At 41.2% G+C, this 18637-nt stretch overlaps 1 protein-coding gene across 2 annotated transcripts in view; it reads left to right on the top strand.

Annotated features, from left to right (window-relative positions):
- Window positions 1–18637, top strand: part of LOC147027096 (uncharacterized) — a 547644-nt gene that overhangs the window by 242627 nt on the left and 286380 nt on the right. For both annotated transcript variants that reach the window (XM_085883264.1, XM_085883263.1), the window contains 4 exons: window positions 4157–4201; window positions 5906–5959; window positions 17648–17692; window positions 17877–17930. In XM_085883264.1, the coding sequence (XP_085739390.1) occupies window positions 4157–4201; window positions 5906–5959; window positions 17648–17692; window positions 17877–17930 (198 nt within the window). The remainder of the gene's footprint in view (window positions 1–4156; window positions 4202–5905; window positions 5960–17647; window positions 17693–17876; window positions 17931–18637) is intronic.

Here is an 18637-nt window from a genome sequence, read left to right as displayed (position 1 = left end):
CACATAAGTGCAAATGCTTTAGGCCCTGTCACACCTTGACGATTTAGCCAGCGTATGCTGATTTATGAAAAATTTGTCTAAAACGCTGGTACACGTCGAATACGTTATGGGTACGTTTTGTATACGTTAAGGGCACGCTGAAAAACACTGCCATACGTCGTAGTACGCTGGCTTTAAACGTTGTACTTTTGGGTTTTCCTCAAATTTTTTCATGCTTGAAATTTTACGACGTATGCCGCGTATGACTCACACGTTCCGCTACGCTGGCCATAAGTTGTAGGCGCGTTATGCGATCATTGACACACGTCGAAACACGTTACTTGTAAGTTACTCATAAGTCGAAACACGTCGAGGTAATCTTTAGCGGACCAGAAACTTATTTCTAACCTATGAGTAACGTTTTGTAAGCACGCTACACGAACGTTCTTCACACTTTGCAACACGTTACTTGAAAGTACTACTACTACTACTACTACCAACATCGACATCACTAAATTCTCTTTCTACTACTACTACTACTACTACTACTACTACTACTACTACTACTACTACTACTACTACTACTACTAACATCGACATCACTTAATTCTCTCGAACTACTACTACTACTCCTACCACTACTACCACCAACATCGACATCACTAAATTCTCTCGACTACTACTGCTACTACTACTGCTACTACTACTGCTACTACTACTACTACTAACATCGACATCACTAAATTCTCTCGAACTACTACTACTACTTATAACATCGACATCACTAAATTCTCTCGGACTACTACTACTACTACTACTACTGACATCGACATCACTAAATTCTCTCGAACTACTACTACTACTAACATCAACATCACTAAATTCTCTCGAACTACTACTACTGCTACTGCTACTGCTACTGACATTGACATCTACTCAACATGGAGTCTGGAACACTGACGGGTTCCTCTTGTGAAGCCCATTTGTACATACCAATTCCCCTAAACGCTGCCAATACGCCATTATATGGTAGATGTAAGTTAGAAACACGTTCAGTAAGTTCTGTGGTCGTCCGGAAGACGTCAATCAAATTCGTCTACATATGCCAATGTGCGTTTGAGATACGTTACACATAGGTTCAAAGCACGCTAAACATAGGTTAAAAACACGTTACTCGTAGGTTAAAAATTACGTTTCGGGTATGCTAAACATTACCTCGACGTGTTTCGACTTATGAGTAACTTACTAGTAGCGTGTGGCCGACGTGTGTAAACGATCGAGGAGCGTTTTTTGTAAACGAAAAAAACGCCGAGAACTTATGCCAGCGTATGCGGAACTTGTGAGCCATATGTGGAGTATGTCATAAAATTTTCAGCATGCTTGAAATTTCACGACGTACTAGACGTATCACGTGATATGCCAACGTACTTCATTGTTTTTCAGCATGCTCCGAACGTATACACAACTTACCCATACCGTATTCGACGTGTCCCAGCGTTTTAGACACATTTTTCATCGGTCGGCATACGCTGGCTAAATTGTCAAGGTGTGACTGCGATGTTGACACTTCCAATTTTCAGGCGGTTATGATTTAAATCGGCGTGCGGCAGGTTTTTAACAGAGAATGCCACGAGTTCGTCTGCGATACGTGCAGCGCGCTATGACTAAGTTAAACTATCGTTGGGCATAGGTTGTGAACGCTGACAACAGGCTAAGCATTCGTTGGGATAAGTTATCTTTAACACAATGAAACGTTCTGTGCCCGTTACTAATACGTTATGCATACGACCAACACGTTATTAATACGACCAAATCTTTAAAAAAAAAAAAACCTCAAAACTTTAGCGTACGCCAACATTTTACGTGCATTTTTATACGTTGCGATTCCTGGCTAAAACGTCAAGGTTTGACAGGGCCCTTAGGTACGCTAGAGCAATAAATGAAAAAAATTCCCGAAAAATCCAAATTCTTTTCAAATTGTAAAAATTGTTTTTTTTGCCTAAAACACTCCCCGGCACTCACTGATGGACCTCTGAAAGTTTGACGAGTATCTGTTCAGCTATCACTGAGAAAAATGGCGACACACAGTGCCAGATATAGAGAGTCTGGTCAACCTGCTAGCAGGCGCCATCTTGTCCACCAAGCGATCACGAACAGTGAGCGCACGCAAGTAGTGTGAGGTAGGTGCCCATCAACACAGACCCACTAAATAACTCATTGTTCAAAAAGTATGCCATCCACAATCTTATAATTTACTAGGATCATAGAGGGAGACATTACGTATACTCTGAGATTAACCCGAAGGTTATAATATTGATCATTTGGCTGTTAATACGTTTTGTACCTGGTTGGATTACGAATTTCCACAATGCCCACCGATAGCACGGACTACGATTGTTCCTTAGTTCCTAACGTTTTCATCAAACTTATCTCTCTGATAGGATTACCAGGAGGCACAAATCTATCTGAGAAAGGGTAATGTGCAGTTTGTAATTCGATAATGGACCACTCGAGAGATTCGCACAGCGATAGAACTAAACACAGTAATCTATCGTGGTTCTCTGCGGAATTTGGTGTTCCAAAGAATCAGCCAATGACGATGTACACCACTATAATGATGTAGTCCAAGCAGGAATTTTCAAGTGCAATGCAAGAATGAAAGAAAGCGACGATGAATGATCATAACTTTTGAGACAAATACACTGCATTTACCTCGCATAATGCAGAGCCGAGTAGGCATACGACGAGTTTTACTGTCGTTGGTTTATAACAATATGAAGTCACAATACATCATTGGAATTTATCATACAACATGAAAGACCTATTATATGCAAGCTTTTCTTTCAAAAATATCGAAAAAAACGTCGATACAATTGTTTAAATTTTGAGACAAACAATCGCATTGCCATACTTTTGCAACTGAGTTGTTCACTCTTACGATTGCATTCCTGTCCTCAAGCAAAAATATACAATCGGACAGTGCAAAGTTTTGTGAGCAGTTTATTCTTGATATATGTTGGCAAATGGGAAACTGGGGTGTGTTCAGTTATCAAACAGCATATCTGTGCTTGCCAAGCAAGCTGCTCCTTTTCAACAGTTTCAAATGGAGTGCTTGTTTGAATGCTTAAGCCACTTGGCGAGTGCTCTGCAAGAAATGTGGGAACTGAACACACCCCTGATGTCCAAAACCAGATAGTCTGAAACCTTGTCATGAGGGAACCTGTGCATTATTCATCTTTTGCCGCACAGCACAGTATGCTGTGTGATCGAGCCAAGCAGCTTCCTGCCACACAGCATACCATAATTCAACCAAAGCTGAGCGAAATCTTGTATAAAATTCCACTTCTGTATGAACGCGAACCCAGAAGTTACTCGCTTGGTCGGCAAAATGGCTCCATGGAGATCACTTGATGAGGATTGATCAATCACACAGCTGGATCACTCTGTATGAGCAGAACAATAGACGACCAGACTCTCTCCATATTTAGCACTGGTGACGCACAGACAGAAAGGCAGACAAACATCTCTCATAGTATAGACTTGTGGGGCACTCGTGGGAAACCCACGGGCATAGAAATGTATGACATTTTGACATCTTGAGTTAGATCCTGCACACAGTCTTCCAAAATGGGTACTGGCAATTCATCAGATCCTGAAATGATGTATAATGTCCACAATTTATTGACTTCACATAACATATTTATTGACTTCAGATAATGTCCCGATACATTGAAAACGGCTATTAGAATGCATTTTTGTGGATAAACATCAATGCTCGTCCGATTTTCTCATCTTTTGCTGCAGGCTAAAACTTTAACCATCTTAACGTCTCCAAAAAATGAAATCAGATATCAAATTATAGTTAGGATAAAGCCGTGAGAGTGTCAGAAAGTACAAGCCTTACAAAATATGCTGTGCAGAGTGAACAAAATGGCGACGATTTGATTTTGAAGCCCTCTCCCTGAACGTGGGAAGCACCGCCCTGAACTGAGAAACCCCTCCCCAAACGGACGGACAGACAGGCAGACTGGGGCAGATTATATAATAAGATGATGTAATTTTAACATGATTTTCTCAAATTACTTTGTAAAATATTACAGCATCGAATCTTAAATCCCTTGTTTTATACATGCTACAAAATGTCACTTTTATAACGTTGTCATTTTGATACGTGCAGGGATTCCGTGGAGCCGATGGACCCCCTGGCCCAAAAGGCAATGTGGTACGTGGTCCTTTTGAATGGCTTCCTATGTTCTTTATAAATAGTCAAATGTTGTTGTGTCCTTCTCCACCACCTCACGTCCTTCAATTCTACGAGTCTCGATCTCTATATTAACATAGCAATAGTTTGAGATAAAAAATTTTTTATCACAATTTCCCCATTACTGGAGTTGCTCAATTTGTGTTGGAAATTTTTCGGTTTCAAGTTGAATGGTTGGTTTTAAGTCCCATTATGTGTGTAGCATTGTCAAACTTTCTTTTGAGATGAGTAAACGAAGAGCAGGTCCTAGCTTTGTTAAACACAACTTGCAAGACTTTGTGAGACTAACCAGTGACAACTAATTTTTAACAAATTCACTCTGATGATTTTCAGTCTAGCAAATAAAGAAAACGAGGCAGGCTCTTGTGATATCAATCTGAGCAGAGGTAATGACACATTCACTTCTATGCGAGTGCACCATGCTCCATAATAGACTGTCAGTTCTGCCGACGCAGTTTCTTGGCTCGAGTTACAACCCAGGGCAGGCACCACTCAGATGCAGAAAATACATCAAGATAGATCAAAAATAAAATTCTGGCACACAACCATTTCCAAATTTACCAAAACTTTGCCAGATAGGAAATAGGAACTCATTCTTGAGAAAAAATTTTACCAGGTATGGAAAGCCTGATTTTATGTGAGCCTGATCTTGAGATTTGGCAAGTTTCAAGAGAGAAATGCATGTGTTCAGAATTTTGTGAAAGAACCCGAGGTTGCTTTCATCTGGACGACATTTTTGAGCTGAGAAGGAAAGCTCCGTTGTTGCAATTGGCTCTTGACGATCATTAGTGAGTGACAATTTTAAGAATGAGACGATTCGAAAGGAGAGATGGAATGAGCTGTTGAAGAAGTTCAAGTATGTGTTGGAGATCCATTTGCAAGGATATATGGGTAGTTTGCCCTCGTCAGTACTTTGTATCATTAGACACAGCTTTATCTATCATTTCAATCAATATAATCTGTGCTTGAGCATTAATTATGTTGACTTTCTATCGCAGAGAGATATTTTGTGGTATGTATCCAATTTTGACCATATTGAGACCTGTTCATCAGTCTCCAAAAGGAAGTCTCACTTTGTTACTCACTTGCGTCTGTTTGTCTGACTGCCCACACAATAACTCAAAATGAAGCTGAGATTTCCCACATTGCCTCGACGTGAGTCAACGAAGAACTGACTACATTTTGGTACAATTCCACAATTGTATACTGAAGGTGTCAGTTTTGAATATTCAGTTTTTCAATAATAACTCAACAATGACAAGAAGGAAGGGGACATTCTGCACGCTGCTTCATGCTGAGTGAAAGCAGAGGAGAGTAAATGTTGTGGCAAGTTTGCAGTGGTTTAGTGATGCCCTTTGGCTTAAGTATACACATATTAACTGGATAACAGTACAGAGGACAATTGCACACCACTTTCATCCACACATACAGCAGAGCTTCTTAAATGTGGTACATTTTCCTGATACAGTGAAGGTTATACAGGTTTCAGTACAAAATGACATTTTATCTCAAGATAAGGTAATGCCACGAGTCAGACTCGTTGGATAATGAATGACCTTTCTTTATTTTTTTTTTTAATTAAACCAATGTTTATCAAAATTTTGTTTTAGTTATTTCATGTAATTTATCAGATGGTAAACATCCATCCCTTTGTCAATCCAACAGGGCCCACAGGGTGAACCTGGTCCTTCAGGTCAACAAGGCATGCCAGGATCACAGGTTTGCGTTTTTTTCTTTTTCATCCACATATTACATGACTTGCCCATACTTCAAAGTAGGCATGAGTTAAAGGGTTAATGTGGTCATTTAACCATACTTTTATTATTAGTAATTACACAAACACAACAATGATTAAATTGAAATATCTGATCTATCCCATGACCTTGAGGATTGTTGTGGTGCCATCTTGGCAAGTTAATAGAGGCAAATAGACGAGGCAGTGCCCAACTACTCTCCAGTTAAGGTTATGGCGGGGAATTTGACCAGGATATCGGCACCTGATGGCCTATATTTCCCAAAAGCTACAATGGGATGTTTAATATCCACCAGCCAATGCTGACAGATGAAATCCCATCTTGATACTTCACCAAAAGGATGGCATATCCATTGATGCAACATCCTGCCTGCAAAGCACCGACATGATGGTTTATGGTTGGGTCTGGAATCAAATTCAGAGCAGACAGCTCAAAGGATGACATGCTATTTCTGAGCTGTCCTTTGAGCTCATACTGAAACATACAACCTTGGATAACACATTTTTATTCAAATTCAAAACTCTAAAATAAAATGTAATGCACGTACCAAATTGAAATCACAGAAGTTATAAGTTACCATTGATTCGGGGGGGTTATCTCTCTTAACACCCACTTTTTCTTTCTTTCTGGAGCTCAAGCAAAGACATGTGGAAGAAACATTTGGCTCACAAGAAGCAAAGGATTTTGGTTACGCCATTAGAACAACGATTTTGATTGAAGTTATTGGCCACTTTGTTTGTCTTGGGAACTGCAAGAATTATTTGTTGTCGTCAGCTGCTTCGAGATAAAAAAAAAAGAGGATTATTATGGAGAATAATGAAACACTTGTTGCTTTTTGGACAGGCATCAACCAATCAGGTGTCAACATGATGGCATATGCTTGCCTTCTGTTGAGTTTCATTCCAAGGGACCTCCTAATTGGTCAATTGTCACATGAAGATTAATTGGAGACCATTATTATTCACAGAGGTGGACATTATTTCTACTACAGATAAAATTCTGAATTTTGATAAGATTCTCCAGATAAAATTTTGTTGTCAGGTGGGCATTGTGCTTACTCCAAATGGTCAGGAGTGTTTGTACATTTGATTGCTGAGGGTATTCGAGTCTTTTTGAAGGAAATCAACAAAGCGCACCACTTGGAGACGTGTTTAGCCTCTGGGAGAGTGAAAGTGTGGTTTCAAAGCCTGTTGTTTGAGAGTGCTCGTTTTGGAGTTAAGGATGTTCAGCCACATACAAGAATCGGTGCTGGTGGCTGAGTCGACTTATTGCTGAAAATGAATAAAGAGTGGTGACACCATAAATATTTTGGTTTTGTTTGGAGCTCTGGCTAGGTAAGCGTATGCTGTATCAATATCAGATCAAGGTGCTTATCTGAAAAGTTCTGTCCCACTTGAGCAATAACCAGTTCGTTCTCTTATTGATAACATACGACTATTCTGTGTCCTTCCATTTGTTAAACTTTCCATTCATGCCAGGCCAATTAGAAAATTTGACGATAATTGATTACTGCTTAAAGAAAAAAAAAAAAAAAACTTTAAAAACAAATAAATAAAAATAATCAGCCGATACCGATACTGATTATAAAGTGGTAAATAATGGCATCCTAGTGCATTGTGTACACATGAAGTGGATACCATGACAGATCAGTGCCGCACCCACGATTGACATTATTGAGTGGCTGTGAATGGATACATTTTAAACCCCTTCTCAAATTGATTGGTGCATCCAACAGCACAGCAGCCTGTCATTTTTAAACAAATGATGAGCTACCATGTGCTCATTGGATAAGCTATTGTTATTAAATGAAGCATTTCATACTTGTCTGGTTGTGTGAAAAGCAAGTTTTATACAAAACAGTCCAGCGAATCCTGGGGTGAGAAGGGATTCCTTTCAAAACAAGCATTCATTCAGTAAGTAAATTGATCGGCCGTTGACTCAGTGTTGTAAATGGTGACATCAGCGCAAGAGTGGCAGTGACTCACCCGGTGATTGAATAAGCTCAGCAGGAGACCAATCATTACATTGCTATCCATGCTCACGTCGTTCAAAACAAGGAAAATTCCACATTTAAGAGTTTTAATATTTAAAGTCCACAAAGCGCATATTAGTTTTGAGAAAGACGAGTTTCTCTGCCTTGCCAGATGTAAGTTTATTTTGTTATTTCATTCTGCACACGCAGCACTGAACAATCCAGAATACTCTTGAGCAGCCCAGAATCCTGTCGGTCAACCTTTGAAATGTGAAAAAATAATTTAACTGATACTTTGATGTACTCGGGTATGCCTGGAATACATGATGTCAAAACGTACTCGGCCAGGAAGGAGGAACAGTAGGTTTTAACATTTAACCTCAGCAGTGTATGAACGATCATGTTTTCCTTTATAGTAGCTAACTAGTGGCTATTTCAAAGCAATTGATTATTACCTCCACCACTGAAGGGTGACGGAGGTTATGTTTACACCCTTGTCTCGTCTGTCTCTTTGTTTCTCTGTTTGTTTGTGTGCAGGATATCTCAAAAGTTGTGAACGGATTCGGATGAAATTTGGTAGGCAGGTCGTGTGTGTAACAAAGATGAATCGATAAGATTTTGGTGAAGATCCAAAACTGGATCCGGATATGAGAATTTTAAAATATTTTAAAGTGATTCTTCACCATTGAGAGATGGTGCCAAAAACGATATATAGCATGATATTTCATAAAGTTGATTTTTTGGGGAAGGGACGGATGATGACAAAACATGGCGAATGAGTTGGGGAGGTGAAAAGAATAAGCCAATTCTATTTTCGTTCAGGTCTGGATCCAGATCCGGCCTATCAGTGGAATAGAAAACATAAACTGTTCAGTCTGGCAGAGGTATGTGCTCTACTGGGTGCCGTTGTAGTCTCAAAATTTGTGGATGAGTTATGATAAAACTAGGTGGATGAGTTGGTTAAGTGACACAAACAAGTTGATTAGATTTTTGGTTAAGGTCTGGATTCAGATCCGACCTATCAGTGGGATGCAAAACGTGAACTATTCAGCCTGGCAGAGTTATATTGTTCCGAATTTGGAAGCTTACTGCACACAACAGCCAGGTCCTATAGATCAGTTATATCGGTATGTGTTTCTAGTTAGAATCCATCCCCTGTGTCCAATGGGAATTAAGTGTACGTGTGCTGTGGATTATTTTATAGATAGGATTTTTACATCACCTACAACAACAACCCTCTGCTCGTGGCATTGTCAGCGCTCTTCACACGCTCGCCGGCATGCGGGCATGTCTGGAATTCCATGCCCCAGGCGGAGTGCGTTTCGGTGTGGATTTCGCACCGTATATGGTCACAAAGCATTTCGCTTCAGCTGCACGCCAAATAAGGGTATGCGTCGTTTTCCGCCCAATGGGTGACGAGCAGACCAGAGTCACGGCAGTCCTTGGCAAAAAGGCGGAGCCGCAACACGCCGTCCACCCAATGGGAGCAGGCCATGGGAGCGGACGGGCCCCAAAAGAAAAGCGACAAAGAAGAAGCAACGAATGATTGTGTCGAGTCTGCTCGAGTGCGCGTCGAGTCTGCTCGAGTGCGCGTCCAGTCTGCTCGAGTGCGCGTCCAGTCTGCTCGAGTGCGCGTCTCAGTCGAGTCTGCTCGAGTGCGCATCTCAGTCGAGTCTGCTCGAGTGCACATCTCAGTCCAGTCTGCTGAAGTGCGTGTCTCTGTCCGGGGCTGCGGCTGACTGCATCGCGCGGATCCGAGGCATCTCGTCTGGTGCATTTCTGCGGGTGGTTGACCATCTCAACTTGGGAGGTCATCTCGTGTCACCTGCCTGCGAGCCGGAGGAGCATGCAAACGCCTAACGCTACCCTCTGTACCTGGTGCTTGGAGCGGCCTCGTGTTGCGGGTTCGAGTCCCGTTATCCCAAGATCATCAAGAACCACACGAGGTGGATAGGTCCAAGCTAGCTTCTCTTCCCTCAGCCCGTCTTCCCTCCGAGTTGACAAGGTCCATCTCTTTCTGGGCATTTGTGTGTGCATGGGTGTGTCCTTGGGCTCCATGTCTAAGTAACAACTGTGTAAGTTCTTTCTTTGCTCATTGTACATTGTGTGTCCAAATAACTCTGCTCTTCCCCTCCCCGATTATTGTAAAATAAATTCCCCTTTTGTTGAATGTCCCAGCTCGTTCTTGTCCTTTCTGCCATTGGTTTGCCATGGTGCAAATGAGAACAAGGAGGCTTCATTTGTTGCCGTAATCGTGCAATCAGCCCGGCAGGAATCTGGGACTCTCCGCTCAGGGTACGACTGGGATCCGGCTCGATAACGGCCCGGATCGCACAGATCCTGCCGAGGGTGAATTTCCCTGGTAGTTTGGACGACGTGGGTATTTAGGTATATTGAAATTGGCAATTGACCCTATCCCATGTGGTCGACCTATTGGCGATCTTCAGTCCGATGAGGGACCCGTGACCTTTCAGATTTATCTGAAAGGTATGACCTATATTCCAGGTGTTCGGTCGAGCCGACTCAACTGCTGCACCTAGCGGTCGTGCTCACCGCCGAGACCCGGCCCCACAACAATATGCTCCACTAAGGGTCCGTCTTGTTTTCTATGAATCGGGTGTGCTTTGGAAAGGTTGTGTTGTTTGTCTTTGTGAGTTTCAAAGCAAACATAATTTGATAACACCCGATTTCTGAGCCATTTGACGTATTGACATGTTTTCCAAATTACCGAACCAACTTTTTTTCGACCCGTCACATGACGATTGCCAGGTTTTTATATGGAATGATGTTATTGCACATCTCCTTGAAACGTCTACATTGTTTGTTTTTGTTTTTTTTAATTGTTTTTGAAATTTTCCGTAAACAAGGGTGAAAGCTACTCAAGGTTTTTGGGGTGTATACAGTATTTGTAATCGGTAATCGGCACTCACACTAACTCCAATTGGCCAATGCCGATTTCCAAAAAGTTACCGATATCGGCCGGTGCTGATTACCAATATCGATATCCACCCAGCACCACTTTCCATAGTTTAGAGTCGCTCCATTGTCAAACAGTCTTCACCACCAAAATCCTCCTAACCTGTGCAAAGGAACTTAAACACTGAACTTTCCTCACTCTATACCTTTCCTTGATCATGAACTAGCAGGGGTACCTGGCATTGCCCGGTGCTGTTCTAATCCTGTTGGCATTTTGAAGAAATCCAATTTTGTTTTTTTTCTGTTTTTTTTTGTGGGGGCCTAGAACACTTCCCTAAACCCACTAATGAATGGGGTCGGGGATAATTTAATATTACCTTTCACATTGCTACTAATGCAAAAGCTTAGGCAGTATAGGCATGATAGGCACTCCAGACTAAAGACCTAAAACACTCCCTGGCACTCACTGATGAACCTCTGAAAGTTTTATGAAGATCTGTTTGGCCATCTCTAAGAAAATGGTGACATATAGACACACAGACAGGCGGACATGGGTAGTCGACTACCCAATATAACCTGATGCGATGGGCCCGTTCGATGGGGAATGGCCTGAGGATTAAGCACAAGAAAATTCATGATTATAGCTTCAAGGGTTAATGCTGCAGATTGTTTTTTCATTAAAATACCCCCACATTTAGAGGTTTTTCGGCCGTTGCTAGGCAACGGAGGGTCCATAGCAACGGTTCTTTCTCACACATAACTAGGACATACCATGAACCCATAGGACAAAAACATAGGACAAAAAAAATATTTTTGAGATTTTTTTTCGACTACCCAACACAAACATCTCTCTTATAGTATGTATAAATATATACATGAAGATTTTCGAAAGAGATTGACCCCTTCTCCATCTCTCCCTACTTTTTTGCCATCTGTAGTTTGATGAACAAAACTTATAGTAGAGTGGCAAACCTTTTCTGTGCATACTGTGAAATATGAAAATTAAACAACGAATTGATCATGAACTATGCTCAATACAGAGTGTTGGTGCTGCAGAAGCAGTTTCTATGGCGAGCGTTACAATCTGTGGAGGAGTTGCGACTCTGACATAGACACTCAATGCTTCATTCTTCACAATATCCTTGGCTTCAAAGATATCAGTCATCAATTAATAAATGTGGATAATGTAGCATTGATAGAAATATTTAGTTCAGAGGATATCAGAATTTTGGTGAAAGTAATGGTTTGGCAGAAGCAAATGGTGCGTAAATTTTTTTTTATATTTCATTTTTTATAAGAACCACTCATTCATGCAACACCTGAAAACAGTCACATGAAGGGCTCATGTCTTCCAGGAGGGGGAATATATATATATATATATATATATATATATATATATATATATATATATATATATATATATATATATATATATATATATATATATATATATATATATATATACTCTCCAAGGGACCCTTGATCCCCGGGTTCTTGTTGCAGGGTCACCGATGGCACTCTGCAGAGTCGTGCCAAGAAGACAAATGTCCAAACTGCAGTGACATCCCTCACCCTTCAGATAGACAGGCAGCAGCCTCTTCTCTATCTCTCTTCGGACTTTGACAAAATCACAAGCTCATCAAACACTTGGAATCTGTCTTTCAATCCTGACAAATCTCACACTGTCACTGTCTCTCTCCGAAAGGACCGTCTTATATAGGCATTTATATAGGCATTTATATTTATAGGCAAACCCTCTTCTCCACTTTCTTAACGATCCTCTTGAGGAAGTTCAGTCATTCAAACTCCTGTGTCTCACAATTAGCCAAGATCTTTCTTGGGAAAACCACATTTCAACGTTGGCCTTCAAAGCCAGCCACCAACTGTGCATCCTCCATCATACAAAGTCTTCCCTTGGCACTCCTGAACTCCTATCCACCTCCAAGGCCTCCGTTCGCAGTTTGATGAAGTACTGCTCTCCCCTCTGGGTTGGCTCCCCTGCCTCATATCTTCCTCAGCTTGATGCTGTGGAAACCAAGGCCTTTAAGATTATTGGAATCTCCCACGGTGAAGCTGTGCTTGTCACTCTGCTATCGCAGACAGGTGGATGACCTCTGTCTTCTAACGCCTCCTTTCTGGTATTGCCCCCTCTGCTTTTTTCCATGCTTTGCCATCCCCCCCCTTTCCCCCAGGATTCTGCAGGGCTCACATGGTCCATCATCAACCCCTTATAGTGAAACTCCTTAAATCCAGGATCACTGCTCACCTCCACTCATTTGTTCCTTTTTTTTCCCCTCCTGTGGAATCAACTTCAACATTCTCTTCAATCTAATTATTCCCTCCGGGTCTTCAAGACAGTTTTCACCATCATTTCAGATCATCCCCCATCCAAAACCATCATCATGGATTTAACTGACTTCAAACACTTGTAAGCAGAATAAAAAGTCAACTCTATAGCTTTGAGTCAATCGATATCGATCTCTATATGTAAAAACGAAAAGCACGGTGAGCCGGTGAGGCGGTGAAGCCGTGAAGCCGTCCGTTAGTCTGTGATGACTATATTCCCATTAATCACATCCTGATGGAACATTAATTCCCCAAGACACTTTGGACCCCAAACACCAAAAGACCCCAATAACCCAAAAGACTATGAAGACCCAAAAGTCACCAAAGACCCAAAAATACCCTGAAGACCCCAAAGACCACTGAGGACCCAAAAGACCGAGAAGACCCAACACTCCCCGAGGACCCAAAATATCCTGAAGACCAAAATCACCGAGGACCCAGAAGTCACTGAGGACACAAAAGACCCTGAAGACCCAAAAGTCCCCAGTTCCCAAAAGACCCATCACTCCCCGAGGACTCAAAATACTCTGAAGACCCAAAAGTCACTGAAGACCGAAAAGACCCAAATGTCCCAAAAGACCCTGAAGACTTTGAAGACCCAAAAGTCACTGAGGACCCAAAATAACCCAAATACCCTGAAGACCCAAAGTCCCCAAGTACCCAAAAGACCCAAATGTCCCAAAAGACCCTGAAGACTTTGAAGACCCAAAAGTCCTTGAAGACTCAAAAGTCACTGAGGACCCAAAATAACCCAAAGACCCAAAAGGACCCCAAAGCCTTTGAAGACTCCGAAGACCCAAGATACCTTGAAGACACAAAAGACCCTGAAGACCCATCAGTCCTTGAGGACACAAAACATTCAAAAGTCCCAGAAGACCGCAAAGACCCAAACGTCACTGAGGACCCAAAATTCCCTGAGGACCCAAAAGACGCAAAAGACACTGAAGATCCGAAAGTCCTGAAGACCCTTTAGATCCCTTCGACCTTAACACCATTTAGACTCCTTACACCATTCAGACAGATTAGACTGCTTAGATCCTTGAACATGAAGACCACTTGGACCTTTTTATATGAGAAATAAATTTCAAATAAATATAACATCACTAATATCTATATTAATATTTCGGCATGCCCCTTTCTTTGTTCCACCATCAGATTTTTGTGACTGCATGAAATGAAACAAGATTTGGCACATATACTAAGGATATTATTGTCTTCCTTAAGAGACCCCTCAAAATTCGTTTTGATGCATTTTCACAAACTCCAATGGATTCCATTCAAATTCGGTACGATTATGGCTTTTGGTCCAACTTAGGTCATTGGCTATAAATTTTTTCCATAACACTTCCGATATTCGAAAAAATCGATAAATTGATATCCCTTATGGGATTTTCCATTCAAATCCACTCAAGTTTAAGGTCTACGGGGGACGCAAATTTCCACTTTGCCCCGGGCACTGTTTACATCCGCTATGCCAAGCTGTTTGGGTTAGGGTTTGGGTTAGGGTTAGCGGCTAGGGTTAGCTGTTAGGGTTAGGGTCTGGGTTAGTGAGCTACCCTAACCCTAACCCTAACAGCTAACCCTAACCCTAACCCTAACCGCTAACCCTAACCCTAACTGCAACCCTAACCCTAACCGCTAACCCCTAACCGCTAACCCCTAACCGTTAACAGCTATTCAGGAAATTTGCAAGAAAGCCCAGGCAACACCGGGTTTTATTGCTAGCCCGAGCAACGCCGGGCATTACCACTCGTTAAAAATAAATTTGGAGAAAAGAAATGTTTGTATTATGATTCGTATAAATCATGGAATCATGTAAATCATGTAAATCATACCTGGTGTTGGCTTCGTGGTAAGGGTGGCTGGCTTGGGATCCTGGGGTCCTCAGTTTGAGCCCCATTGGCTGCTTAATTAACACCCGGTGGGGTTGACTCAGCCTGTCATCCTCCTAAGGTTGGTTAAATGAGTACCAGTGTACTGGTAAAAGGGGCACAGCATCAATGGCACAGCTGTGCTCCAATAAATGGTTGGAGTGGTGACCTGTCCAGATTGTGCCAAATAGCCAAGGGAAAAATTGCTTTGGCAGTAACAATGCTCTGTTCAAGAGTGTGGTCCATGAACAAATGAACATTTAAATGGATGGAAGCACGAAGTTGCCTTAAGATTCCAATCAAATTAATTCCAAAATTGTCGTACAGTCAAATTCAATTTTTTCTTTGCAGAATTTGTTCTAACTCATGGAAGGTTGAACAAACTGGTTTGTCTTCAGAATAACCATGCACTTCATAATTTTTTGGAAACCATTTCACAAAGTTAGTCGGTCATTATTTTCGAAATAGCTTGAACATAAGGGTACCCAAATGAAATGAGTAAAATTCGTTGTTTCCAACTTTGTTTTCAATAAATAAATAGTTTCAATGAGATTGATAAGCTCTATTACAAAGAAATCTCATAACTCTGTTTTTTTCATCAATAAAATCATGTCTATCTGCGACTACGACAATCTGTGACGAACCTCTAATGCCATCTAACCTGGGTTTGAATACCGACTCAGCTAAAGACTGTCATCCCGGTGTTTCGCAGGCACGGTGATTCATCAATGCTGTTGTGCTCTCTCTCAGATAAATATTAAACTGGGCGGCGTCACGTCTGCCGGCGTTAGTATGTGGACGTTAAATATCCCAAGTTGTGCTTTCAGAAGAGTAAGTGAACTATGGCCAGCACCCTGGCCAAATTAAAATTCCTGCTCTAATCTCCATGGGGCACTGCATCATTCCCATCACCTTGCAAATGCAAGAACTGATGCAAATTTGCAGTCACGATCGAGCTGCATGCAAACAATCGATTTTCAAACTCTCTCAAGTTCGGAGAATCGCTCCTAATATAAGTGATTCTGATTTGCTTACCAATGGATGTCGGTCTCCTTTCGTGAAAATCGGCAGGGACAGAAATATTACCCATTCTAATAATGTTTAACAGTGAGTTGATATTACCTTGTTTGTTGCTTTTTTAATATCTTATACTGTGCCTTCTGTTTTTTGTTTTTGTACTCCTCCGCTGACGAAGTCGCCGAAGGCATTGTTTCCATATTGTCCGTCTGTCCGTCCATACTGTACGTCTGTCCATTCATGATAATTTTCTCTGTTTTCTCTACAACCACTTATCCGATTGACACAAATTTTTCACTATTGGTGTGACTACTCATGTAGAATGTTTAAATGACAATTATGAAGTCATATGTCAAGTAGTGTGCAGCCATGTTCGAAAAAGGAAAAACGTTGGACCTCTGTATCTCCGAAACCACTCGATGGAAAAAAAAAATTGAAACTTGGAACATGTCAAGTACTCCCCATGGGAAACAAGTGTGATTTTTGATGATGTCATAGATGACTTCGTTATGACTTCATAATTGCAAACGTCAAACCCTTTATCGGATCAGTATGAAAATGTTTGAGGTTCATCTAGGGCTAAATTATATGGAGGACAAAAATTGATGATGTCATCGGTAATGTGGTTCGGCAACCATATCTTTTTTTCACATAAAAACCTTCAAAAAGCTTCTTCTCCGAAACGGCTAACAGATCGAAGCTAAACTTTACAGGTATGATCGCCTGTCCAGGAGGAACAAAGAGTTTTCCACCGATGGCATCATAGGTTACATGGTTTGGCTGCTATGAGTTTTTGAAGAATAATCATTTAAAAATCTTCTTCCCCAGAATGGGTTGACAGATCGAGGGGAAACTTCACCTGCATGATCCCCAAGTCTTGGGGATACCAGGTTGTTCACGAATAATTAATAAGTCGCATGGTCTGGCAGCCATTTTGGATTGAACAAAAATCTTTAAAAAATTATTTCTCTTGAACCACTTCATCAATTGATGTGGAACATCACTATAAATGATCAGGTATTCATGTGGAGTATATGTTTTAAATTTCATCCTGATCAGACACATGGTCTCGCAGCCAAAATTATTTAATATTTTGAATCTGGATTCACGGATTTTAATCAAACTTGGTACAAATATGTATAATAATGCAATAATGTGGGCGGAGGCATATCTGGCGATGTCATAACATCGAAGAGTGCCGTTGTAGTTATATTCATGTTCTCACCTCACTTTTTAAGATGCAAATCCAAAGCTCCAAGTCTCAATTGAAGTTGAAACTGCAACCACATAATTTTGAGACAAGTGAAAAATATAAATACAACGTGTATGTTGACTTTAATTAAATAAAGATATTTTTACATGGAAGAAAGACATCACAATTGTACTTGTACGGTTTACACGTAGGGCCAAGGGTATCAGGATTCAATTACTATAAATGTCTGGGGTATATTTGTTGTTTTACAGACACAATTATTAACATTTGTTAGTAAGTTTAATTCAATATTCTCACCTTGTGTATCATGTTTTACAGGGTCTTCCAGGTCCTCAAGGAGCCATGGGACCTCTAGGAGAAAAGGTAGTGTTGAAAAGTAATTAAATCAGCAAACCAAATCCAAAATTTACTACATTTGATAAAAACGATGTTTTGCTGTCATTGGTTGTCCAGAAAGGAAATGTACCTCTTGAGGAAGAAAATTAATATTTTCTCAGATGAAGATTTTGTTATTTACATGATGTTCTCCCACTTTGTTCTTTCACAGGGCACTCGGGGAAAGCTGGGTCGTTCTGGTTTACCTGGGTCAGATGGACCCCCAGTAAGTGACCATAATCATTTGTCTTCACAATTCAGTGAGGTTCCATCAATGGTACAGCCTGTTCCTCCTTTAAGCCATTGATATCACAATTGTATTGATACAGTAGTCCTGAATGGGCATTTAGTCTCTCATTTCCCTGTGACCTCTCGGTCCTCTTATATTTCAGATGTAAATGTTCCTGATGATTGCCATATCATTGACCATAGGAAGAACAATGTTGAAAAAAAAAAGATTAATGACATTTGGGCTAAAGTTGCATGAGCAGACTTTTAGGCATAAACCTATTTAGGCCAAGCTGACTTCCGTTTCTTTGGGAGTAGTGCACTCACCTTTGCACTTTCTTGTCTGGGTTCAATTCCTAACCCAATTATAAACTGTTGCCCTGGGGCTTTTCAGGCTGGACATTGCATTAGTTAGTATGGTTTCCCTCAGATGGGATGTTAAGCTGGCTGGCATTTCCTACTGGACATTAAAGATCACCCGGTATCTTTTTTTGAAAAGAATAGACCATTGCGTGCAGATACCGTTGCCAAATTCGAAATTATTGTGGTGATGCAGGATCTGAAGGTGGCACTGCATCATTGGCATGAAACTATGTTGTTGTTCATCTTTCGGCTGCTCCCGTTAGAGGTCGCCACAGCGGATCATCCGTTATGATCCGCATACTGATTTGGCACAGGTTTTACGCCGGATGCCCTTCCTGACGC

Source organism: Eptatretus burgeri, chromosome 5 (assembly GCF_056783735.1).
Source record: "Eptatretus burgeri isolate ZD-2024b chromosome 5, Ebu_testis_v1, whole genome shotgun sequence".
In the NCBI taxonomy this organism is placed as follows: Eukaryota; Metazoa; Chordata; class Myxini; order Myxiniformes; family Myxinidae; genus Eptatretus; species Eptatretus burgeri.
This window is presented reverse-complemented; position numbering and strand designations above follow the sequence as displayed.